Source organism: Aplysia californica, unplaced genomic scaffold (assembly GCF_000002075.1).
Source record: "Aplysia californica isolate F4 #8 unplaced genomic scaffold, AplCal3.0 scaffold01739, whole genome shotgun sequence".
Classification (NCBI taxonomy): Eukaryota; Metazoa; Mollusca; class Gastropoda; order Aplysiida; family Aplysiidae; genus Aplysia; species Aplysia californica.
The window spans coordinates 30,266-41,722 of record NW_004799009.1 but is presented as its reverse complement, the minus strand read 5'-3'; the positions used below and the strand labels follow the sequence as shown (position 1 = coordinate 41,722).

Genomic DNA, 11,457 nt, shown 5'->3' with positions numbered 1-11,457 from the left:
TATACATGTATTCATGTATTATATATTGTATATTTATATGGCCTTATTGTGTACAGAGGGTGCGGTGGCGGAGCGGTTAGTGCGCTCTTCTCCGAAGCGGAAAGTCCGGGTTCAAGCCTCGGTTTGGACTCAGATTTTTTTCACCCCCTCCTGCCCACCCAGCAGTAATGGGTACCTGACTTCGAGTTGGGGAAGTAAAGGCGGCGTGGAAAGGAACTGGCCGCCCTACCACAATATGCCGAAGGCCCAGGAAGTTGTCTCACTAACAAGGCAATCCCCAATGTCCGGATCGGATGCGGGAACAACTTTACTGTGTTGCAAGTGCCGTAAAACTCTTACTAAAACTTTAAAAAACCAAACTCTCTGATCCTCAGTTGGTGGGAGCGGCCATCTTTGGCGTGTTGCTATGGCTACGGCTGGACTTCTGGACCAACGAGTACCTGGAGATCGACTCGAGCCTGGAGCGCTACCTGGTGCTCATCTACATCGCGCTGGCCTCGGGGGCGGTCATCGTGGTCTTCTCCATCCTGGGACTGGTCGGGGGGTGTCTACGGAAGAAATGGCTCATCGTTATTGTGAGTAGTGCACTCTTACTGTCCAAGATCTTTGGTTGTCTCTTTAAACCACACTTTTAGAGAAAGGGAGAGAAAGAGAGATAAGAGATAGAGAGAGGAAGATAGAAAGAGACAGAGAGAGAAAGATAGAAAGAGAGACACAGAGAGATAAAGACAGAGAGAGAGGGAAAGATAGAGAGAGAGAAAGACAGAGAGAGAAAGATAGAGAGAGAGATGGAAAGATAGAGAGAGAGAGAAAAAGACAGAGAGAGAAAGATAGAGAGAGAGAGAGAGAGGGAAAGATAGAGAGAGAGAGAAAAAGACAGAGAGAGCTAAAACAAACTCAGACAGTACTTTCCCTTAGCGTGTGAGTGTATGTGCGTGTCTCCACAGTACTTATAATATATGAGGCAGCGTGCTGGAATCAGGCTCTCGTCAAAATAATCAAAGTGAAGAAACTTGCATTTTTCCGCAGGTTTGTGAATTTTCATCAACTTTTTGTTTTTTGGCTCAACACCTTTCATGCCCATAAATATCCATTTATCTTGAATACAAGTCGAGATATTTGCAAATGAAGGAGGTGGGTGTTACCTGTTTTCAGAGGTAAAATTAGTGAGAAAATGGCGGCCAAAGATAAGTTATTTCCTTAGCTTAAGAGTTCGTGGTTACTGAAAATTTACATTTTTTATGCTTTTAATCATCGTTTTACAGAAAAATCCACACAGAAATGAGTTCTATTAAGGTGATACCAATAACTCTTGATGCCCAAAAATTGACGAGATCCTGATTACACCATGATGCCTCGCATATATGCCATATTTGTGTTGAAAATGCTGATGTAAAACTCTTACTACAACTAAGTGAGTGGGCGGTTGGCGGGTGCTCTTGTGTGGTTTGCTTCTTCTTTCCTATCAAACATCTATCGTCCTTATATCCCCTTCTTCTTTTTTATGTTTGTTACTCTCTTGTAACACGTCTAATCTTCTGGCGCTCATATATATGACCTTATGCAGTTGCGAGCGCCGTAAAACCTCTACTAAAACTAAAACTAAAACAACTAAGTGAAACTTTCATTCCCTCACCACTGTGTGTTTGTGTGTGTGTGTGTGTATCTCTACAGTACCTTGCGGCCATCTGTATAGCCATCGTGCTGACGGTCTCAGCTGTGGTCTATGGTATCATCTACAGAGAAGAGGTGAGTACATCCCCCCCCCTCCCCCGTTTTTGTCCGCCATATTGTCCAGTATCTGGAGCAGATTGGGTTTTTTATCGCATCGTCCGTCATTCAACGTTGTAGAGTTTCAAAGTACTAGGTCTTCTGGAAAAAGCCCAGAACTGTTTTATGTCGCTCAAGACTATATATTGTTATACGGAATGTTTAATTCGTCTAAACACGTTATTATTTTGAGAAGAGGAATGAGACTAGGACCCACGTTACCATTTTAAGAAGAGGAATGAGACTAGGACCCACGTTACTATTTTAAGAAGAGGAATGAGACTAGGACCGTTCGACAAGCCTCATGAAACTGTACAACCACACACTTGATTTTCACTTTTTCAAAATTTTGACATACTTCACTGTTGGTTGACAGCGATTGCCTGTAATTGAAGAGAGTAGGATCTATGTCTTAAGCATGTTGTTTTAATATGTAATTTAGAATTTGTGTCTGTATCTGAATCAGGTTGTATTTATCTGTAATTTAACATTTTATATGTATTTGAAGCAGATTGATTTTATCTGTAATGTACTAGGATTTGACTATACATCTTAGAGGATTGTTTTTATCTGTAATTTAGCATTTTCTCTCTCTCTCTCTCTCTCTCTCTCTCTCTCTCTCTCTCTCTCTCTCTCTCTCTCTCTCTCTCTCTCTCTCTCTCCCTTCCTCTCTCTTTCTCCCCCCTCTCCCTCCCTGTGTCCACGTCTAACTCTCTCCCACTTTCTCTCTCTCCGTGTGTCCAGCTGGAGGAGACGGTGGTCCGTGACAACCTGGTCAAGAACATCATCCAGGCCAAGTACGTGGACGACAGAACCAGTCGCGTGCGGCGCGCCATCGACATCATGCAGTCCGAGGTACGGTAATAGGGCTGGGGGATCGATTGTCTCCTTATTTCCTTCTCTAGTTTTTAATTGATGGTTTCCTTATTTCCTTCCTAGTTTTTAATCAGTTGTTTTGTTATTTCCTTCCTTGTTTTTGATTGATTGTTTCCTTATTTCCTTTCTAGTTTTTAATAAATTGTTTCTTTATTTCCTTCTTAATTTTTAATCGATTCTTTTGTTATTTCTTTCCTAGTTTTTAAGTGATTGTTTCCTTATTTCCTTTTTAGTTTTTTTATTGATTGTTTCCTTATTTCCTTTCCAGTTTTTAATTGATATTATTTCTTATTTCCTTCCTATTTTTCTATTGATTTTTTTGTTATTTCCTTCCTAGTTTTTAATTGATTTTATTTCTTATTTCCTTTGTGGCTGAATTGTGCCAGATGACCCGAACGGATAATTTTTTTATTGCGCCAGGTGACCGCAAAGAGTTAAGGTTGAGGGATCTAAATTGTGTGGACAGGGGAGTAACAATACCTATATCGAAATATTTGTAAGTTTTCCCCCCAGCTGGAGTGCTGCGGAGGCAACATATGAGGGCGTCTCTTAACCCTATCCATAGGTCTTGTTTTACTATCGTATCCATACGACGTGGGGAACCCATGTGCAACCACTTTCCAAAGAGGAAATTTACTCGTTAATCCGATCCACACGCTTTGCATAGCAGTCTGTCAAAATGATTTTTTAAGAAATACTGAAAGTTTCAAAGAGATCTTGGTACTAGAAGTTAAGTATTCTAAAATGTGAAGAATACGACCCGGGGGTACAAAATGACCCCAGGGTGTACTGATAGGGTTAAGTGATCTAAATTGTGTGGATGGGGAAGTAAAAATACTTACATTGAAATGTTTGTAAATGTTCCCACCAGCCGGAGGGCTGCAGAGGCAACAGCACCCTCTCTCAGTTTCTTCACTTTGATCATTTTGCCGAGCGCCTGATTTCACCACGCTGCCTGACATATAAGCCCGCCTCTTAAATGACCTAAATTGTGTGGATGGGGAAGTAAAAATACCTACGTTGAAATATGTAATCAGGCGCTCGTCTATTTTTGGGCATAAGGGGTTATTGGTATCATTTTAGAGTCTGTTCATTTGCCTTCCTTTTGGTGAAAAAATATCCATGTTGAATAGAAGTCGAAATATTTGCGATTGAAGGAGGTTAGGGTAGCCTGGTCTCAGAGGCAAAATTAGCGAGAAAATGTCCGTCAAAGTTTGGTGCCTTCCATATCCTGAGAGTCATTGGAAACGGAAAATTGACATTTTTCTGTGACGTTAATCAATGTTTTTCGCTAAAACCCAGACAGAAATGTGCTCTTTAATGGATATGAAAGGTGTTGAGCCGATAAACAAAAAGTCGATGAAAATTCAAAAACCCGCTGGAAAAATGCCAGTTTCTTCACTTTGATTATTTTGCCGATGGCCTGATTTCACCACGCTGCCTCACATATAAGTCCGCCTCTTAAATGATCTAAATTGTGTGGCGTCGGTGGCCTAGTGGTTAGGCTCTCGGACTCGCAACCGTAAGGTCGTGGGTTCGTATCCCGTCAGGGGCCCGACGTTGTGTCCTTGGGGAAGGCACTTTACACAAATTTTCCTCACTTCACCCAGGTGGGAATGGGTACCCAGCTATAGATAGTGAAAGATCTTGTCCGTTTGTTAGTGTTTGAGCGCTTAATCAGCTGCTTGCACTGTATGCTTCCCGGGAAGCTGAGAATGTTTCGGAGTGTTCTATGGTCTGCTGGGGTAATAATATAGTGTAAAGCGCATAGAGCCTGCTGTTGAGTGGGGATGTGCACTATACAAATGCTATTTATTATTATTATTATTATTATTATTATTATTATTATTAGAAATGCCTACATTCAAATATGTTTGTAACTCTCCCCACCAGCTGGAGTGCTGCGGAGGCAACAGCCCCAACGACTACCTCGAGTCCACTTGGGCCTTGGAGGGCGAACGCAAGACTCAGGGGCTGGTGCCAGCCTCGTGCTGCACGGACTACCTCCGCTACAACGACCCGGACCAGCTGTGCCGCATCTACCTGCCCGACACCAGTCAGACGAGGAGTCCGGACATCTGGCAGCGGGTACCGTAGCCACGCTTGTTTTTTTTGGGTTTTTTTTTCGGTGTAGCCTTTTCTGTTTTCTTCGTGTCTCTCTGTCTGTGTTGTTTCTCTCTTTCTCTCTGTCTGTGTTGTTTCTCTCTTTCTCTCTGTCTGTGTTGTTTCTGTCTTTCTCTCTTTCTGTGTTGTTTCTCTCTTTCTCTCTGTCTGTGTTGTTTCTGTCTTTCTCTCTTTCTCTCTGTCTGTGTGTCTGTGTGCGTCTCCCTCTGCCTCTCTCTGTCTGTGTCTGTCTCTCTCTCTCCCCCTCCTGCTCGCTTTCACTCTGTCTGTTTCTCTATCGCTCTCTGTATGAGTGTATCTCCCTCTCTCTCCCTCTCTCTCCCTCTCTCTCCCTCTCTGTCTCTCACACTCTCCCTCTCTCTCTCTCTCTGTCTCTCTCACTCTCTCTCTCTCTCTCTCTCTCTCTCTCAAAAATGCACATGCACGCGGATATGCTCCCACACACAGGTGTGTGCACGTGCGTGCTCGCGCGCACACATACACACACACATGCACTCTCTCTCACTCACAAACATACACACACCCACACACACACACTCACACATACACACACAAACACATGCATTCAGTTCAGACACACTTGCACACACATACACACACACACACACACACACACACACACACACACACAAACACATGCATTCAGACACACTTGCACAGAAACAATTCTACGCTCACCATTTTGTTTGCTTATTAATCCCATATTATAGTTGTGTCATTAACTGTCTTTTTGTTTGTAAATGCAACTTAGTAAATTTTCAGTCATTTTCTCAAAATCCCAGGGGTATACCTGTCGAGTAAGACTCTTCCAAATTCACCTGATTGTCGTTAGCCCTTTTCTCTACTCTTCGATCTTCTACTCCGGGTTTTTCAACAGTCGGATGGTGTTAGAGCATATAGGTGAAGAGTGCTGACAAAATGAGTTTCTTCTCGCAGTCCACAAATGGAGATATTGGCCAAAAATCGACATTAGGGTCAAATTTGTAGATTTTTTATTGATGCCATATTCTTTAAATATAACCTGTCTTTCATTGTTTTATACTTTTAAACATTGTTAAAACTTCACCTATAAAGGCCCGGTTACACGTAACGATAAATTGTACAAAAACTGGACGATCCAGCGATCATACGATAAATCGTCAGGTGTAACCGCAAAATTGTACAAAATTTGGACGATTGAACGATGGTTCGGAGACTCGGTCGAGAAATCAAGCACTGCTTGATGTTTTCCGTGCGATCACGGTCACATTTGGGGGAGACGCCCCGTGACGTAGATTCACTTTGAAGTTTGCTGCAGCGCAGAACTAAACTCAGGGCTAAAAATTTTTTAAATAATTATCGTAGGTAAAAACTGATTTCATATTCGGAATCAGCCTCTCAAAATAAGCAAAGTTGTTAGCGAAGAACCTGATTTGGTACATTATTATGTATATTTTAGCAATTTTATTATTCAGTTGATCGTCAAGGGTGAAGCTGTGGATCAAGGTCACTTGGTGTGTTGCATATCTGCGGTCAAGTCAAAGCGTCCGGTTCTACACACAACACGGTAGGCCTACAGTATGGCCACCCTTTTCTAAAGACACTGTTCTGCTATATCAAAATGTACAGGGAAAAGTTGGGATAGAGAGACACTGTTCGCCTTTCATTCATTAGGTCCAGAGCTCGAAACCTAAATATAGAGTACAAGCAAATCACTGTCATCGCAAAGAGACATGGTGGCTTTATGACGATGAATCTCTTCGATCGAAAGAAAACTGGACAATAGATTGGAACGTGTGAACAGACAACACAGTTCAATAAAACGGACAGTTTTCTCATACGACGAATCTGATACAATAATAATTTATCGTTGCGTGTAACCGGGGCCTAAGAGTGATGTATCTATTTCCTTAAGGCTTGAAATCAAAGAAGTAACTCTTTTTGTTAGCACGCTTCACATGTGTTTCATTGTCTAAATTAATTTCTCCTTTTTCCGTCTCTTTTCCTCAGGGTTGTCAAGATGAGCTGAAGGATTTCCTGGACTCCTACGTGGTGGTTGTCATAGCGATAGGGGCTGTGTTTTTCGTGTTAATGGTAAGTCCAACAGACGTCGTTAAGGGCATAATATTCATACACTGAGGACACACATTTTGGTAATTGAACAAAGCTTGAAGAAGGAACTTGAAAAAAAAAAAGAAGAAAGGCTTAATTTCATTATTCATATAGATTTTTGAGGAAAAAAAAGGAAATAAAACTTCATTGTTCATATGTGAGGCATCGTTGTGGAATCAGGCTCACGTCAATTTTTGGGCACATCGAGTTATTGTTATCATCTTAAAGCTAGTTCACTTGTCTTTATTTGAATGAAAAAAATATCCGTTTATCTTAAATACATGTCGAGATATTTGCGAATGAAGGAGGTGGGGGTCACCTGTTTTCAGAGATAAAATGGCAGCCAAAGATTACTTATTTCCTTAGCTTAAGAGTCCGTGGTAACTGAAAATTTACTTCTTTTGTGCCTTTAATCAACGTTTTTCAGAAAAATCCACACAGAAATGAGTTCTTTAATGGGCATGAAAGGTTTTGAGCTCAACAACAAAAATTTGATAAAAATTCACAAACCTGCGGAAAAATGCCAGTTTCTTCACTTTGATTATTTTGACAACAGCCTGATTCCACCACGCTGGTTCACATATAGATTTTTGAGGGAAAAAAAGGAAATAAAACTTCTTTATTCATATCGATTTTTGGATTAGTTTTTCTTTGTCTGAAATTTTAGAAAGGCAGGCTTCAACATATTATATACTCGGATATGTGCAAAAATTTTTTCTTCTGATTTCTGTAATATAATTCGAAATCTTTTGTCTTGTGTTTCAGCTGGTGTGCCTGATCATCTGCTCGGTGTACATCCACCTGCTCAACTCGCTGTACGTGCCGCAGCCCGACGACATCGTCTACGACATGGCCCACAACCAGGAGAAGTCGCCGTACCCCTCCAGGGGAGACTACCGCGAGTACTACCACTGAGGGCCCCGCCCCACCACAGACTCGAACCCCGGCCCTATAGACACTGCTGTCACAGAGAGGACTAACTAACTATCAACGAGTGACAACGACCGTGCTCAAGCAAATCTGGAACAACTAAGTCTAAGTCTACTCTCTGTGTCTCTCTCTGTGTCTCAAGTTGGAAGAGGAAGAGGAGTATACCGCGGAGAAGGAGTAAGGAGTATACCACGGAGAAGGAGTAAGGAGTATACCAGAGAGAAGGAGTAAGGAATATATACCACGGAGAAGGAGTAAGGAGTGTACCATGGAGGAGGAGTAAGGAATATATACCACGGAGAAGGAGTTACGAGTATAGCACACAAAAGGAGTAAGGAGTATACCCACAGAGAAGGATTAAAGAGTATACCACAGAGAAGGAGTAAGGAATATATACCATGGAGAAGGAGTGAGGAATATATACCACAGTGAAGGAGTAAGAATATACACCACGGAGAAGGAGTGAGGACTATATACCACGGAGGAGAAGTATATTCTGTGCCAATTCTTTGCTTTGTCTTATGCGGGGTGGGCTTACAGTTTGCTGGCAGGTCCTGTGCGCCGACTCACAGTTCTACGACCACTGCTTTATCGTTGTGAAAAATTCCACACATTGTTGGGTAACAACCACAACAACAACAACAACAGTAACAACAGCAGTGACAAGGCGGCAACAATAACGACAACAGAAACAACAAACTTAATAATAACGACAAGCAAACCACGAACGAGCCCAGACCATCCCCCTGTCGGAAGCGATCCTACAAGAAAGTGGTTGGATATATGGGAATCAAGCAAGTTTTTGATAGAGAAATTGTTTTGTGGAGAAGTAGATCTGTAGTCTTCTCGGAGAGTGGTGTATGTGGGAGTGGCTGTGTTCTGTGTGGAGGAAAGGCTTCTCATGTGTATACTTGGGCCCTTAAGAGTGACAGGATTTGTTACTCCGTTTTTTTGCAAGAATGGGATTACACACTACACATCACTGACAGACACAGATGCCCTTCACACTGTGTCAAAAGCTTGATACACAAAATGAGCAGTATGTTTTCAGTTTGGCTTGAGACAAATAAGGTGTAAAAGCATTTTAGATAGATCTAAGAGAGTGGATCTTTTCTCAAACCTATGCGTGGTGGAATTAGAATTCTGTCGTTCTAAGGGCTTGTACTGCCGGGAGTGAGGTGTGGATCGCCTGGAAATGCTTGCTTGTGGTGTGTGTGCCTGCTTGTGGTGTGCTGTGCACACACTTGTGGGATGAGAGTAGCCACCTCCGCGGGCTGGGTCGATGGCTGTGGGCACAAACCATTTAACTCATATTATGACCTTATGCAGTTGCGAGCGCGGTAAAACCTCTACTAAACTGAGACCATTTAACTTTGAGACGGTACATTGATGTTTTACACAAATAGTTTTTTTTCGTCTGTAATAATGATGATACATCCATTTATAGAATGCTCAATGCAGATAAAGAGCAGGCTGTGTGTGTGTGGGGGGGGGGGGGGGAGTGCAGCGTTGAGGGTAGTATAGATGAGTTCCGTAGCAAACTTTTTAAATTGATGCAGGGTGGGGGGTGAAAAGTTCAGGTTAGCAGGTCTGATCCATGACTGACAAGTGCGAGCGAGTAATTCTGTATGCTGTAGGACCAGAACCTCCTCTCTTCAGCTACATTGGCCATTGTCAGATATTGACTGACTGACTATTATTATAGATTGTGGAACAAGAAAATTTGTCTGATATTGACTGACAAACTATTAGTTTAAGCTGATGGACAAGGAGATTACTATTGAGGAAGGAAGTGGACATTGATTTTGCGTCATTTGCCGGCGTTGTTTGTCAATTCTGAAATCTCTGACTTGAGTGGTTTGTGCCATGGTCGCTGCGCTATCGGTCGTATCACCGTCTAACCAATGCACTTCATGTACCGTATTACCGATGTTCACATCCTGTACTTTTACACATAATCTACGCGTGTCATTTTGTCTGCCTGCCAGAAGATGCTGTCTATTTTTTCATTGTTTGTTTTTTTTTGTCTTTTTTTTTTTTTTTTTTTTTTGTTTTTTTTTTTGTCGATGGTTGAGCTCAAAGGCAACTATTTTCTGAACAGATGAAGAATCTATTTTTGGATGTGACACAAATAAATACATTGTCAGCTTTGTGTATGCGTGTGTAACTTGCTCTCAGTCAAAGTAAGGCTTCTCTTGTTGAGGTCCAAGTCGCCATTTTTAAAAAAAACGCCCTAAAAAGTGAAGTTTCGGTGCAAATTTATTTTTATTTTTTTCTTTACGGTAGGGAAAAATGTTTTTTTTATGGTCACTTGAAAAAGATATTGGCACTGGGACTTGATTTTTGACGGCAGTTGTAGAGTTGCATATTTTGGAGGCTGTTGCCTTTTTGACCAGTTGTGTATAAAGAAAGACTTTGCTCACAATGAGAGTACAGGCTCTGTTTTAAACTGTTTACCTATTGTTAGGCTCAGATCTCTGGGTGTGTCCGGGTGTCTTGTTCGTCTATCTATCTGCTAAATGTTGTCCTTGATATATTGTTCATGTTTGTTTGTGTGGAGCTTCACTCCAAGGTGTAAAATGATGAAATTGTTCTCAATTTATTTTGGTAAGAGACTTGTCACGGAAAGATTTGTTGGTGGGTGGCGTGGGCATGCTCATTACGTGGTGGTGGAAACTAAAATGGCCTAATAATAACTCAAGCGTGCATCTCTAATGGTCTAATTTGTCGGTAATTTTTTTGTCATGAAAAATTAGTGTAAACATTCTCATTATTTGGTGATCATAACTAAGAAAGCGCTGATAACTATAAAATGTGCATCTTTCGTGTTCAGATTTCTTGATGTCACTTTTTAGGGGATTTTTTACTGTCAAAATTTTTGGGGCAAAATTCTTTTCTTCCTAGTTCCTGTTGTCCCAACTGTGTGTCCATGCGCTGAACATAAATGTCAGCTTTTACCTGTTTTGGGGTTTTTTAAAAATTTTTATGAAGAAAAAGATGTTTTGGCTTTTTACACTCTATGAATTTCTCATTATGTTGTCTGATGTGGTTTGTGAATGTCTTCATCATATGACATATATGTACCTCTAAGCTCATTTATTGAGTGCTTTTGTCTGAATGGTTTTTTCATTTAGTGTTCGAATGCTTAATGATTGGAATTGTTTTACTTAACCTGCATATATTTTTATAAAGTGCCGGGCCAGTTTAGTTCTTTAAAAATTTTCAAGCGTGCTTTTGATGTGTACATTCATATATATATATAGTATTTTTATTTCCAAACAAGGTTGTTTTAATACATTTATTTGTATGAATATCCATGGGGCGCTTGCGGGGTTGTTCTAGAAATGCCACTCCCCAAACTAAATGTTTGAAATTTTTTAAAGTCCACTGTCAGTCATATATGAATTTTGCTGATGTCATAAATGAAAGGAGAACTGTCTTATTTACCGTGCAGCCAGTATTTATTCCACGAAACCCGGGAGAAATGAATCGACGGAATACCGCGTAGGTTGTGGAATTATTTTAAGTTTTGATTTATTTTAAGCCTTTTATGTTCCGGTCAGTTTCGGGATGAAAGACCCAGTAATGCTGTGTTTTTACGTTGAGGCGCTGAACTCTGAACTGTGGGTGGTTTGCGGATGCTCTGGTGTGGTTTGCTCCTTCTGT

General features: G+C 41.2%; 1 protein-coding gene across 1 annotated transcript; it reads left to right on the top strand.

The window, feature by feature from the left end:
* Positions 1-374: 374 nt before the first annotated feature.
* On the top strand, positions 375-10,781 carry LOC101860948 (tetraspanin-36; the record flags this gene model as incomplete). The annotated part of the gene is given in 6 exon segments (XM_005113223.3): positions 375-575; positions 1,675-1,749; positions 2,515-2,625; positions 4,540-4,734; positions 6,760-6,843; positions 7,627-10,781. Coding segments are annotated over 6 exon segments (816 nt in total), but the record flags the coding sequence as incomplete, so codon positions are not given.
* Between the last annotated feature and the right edge of the window lie 676 nt (positions 10,782-11,457).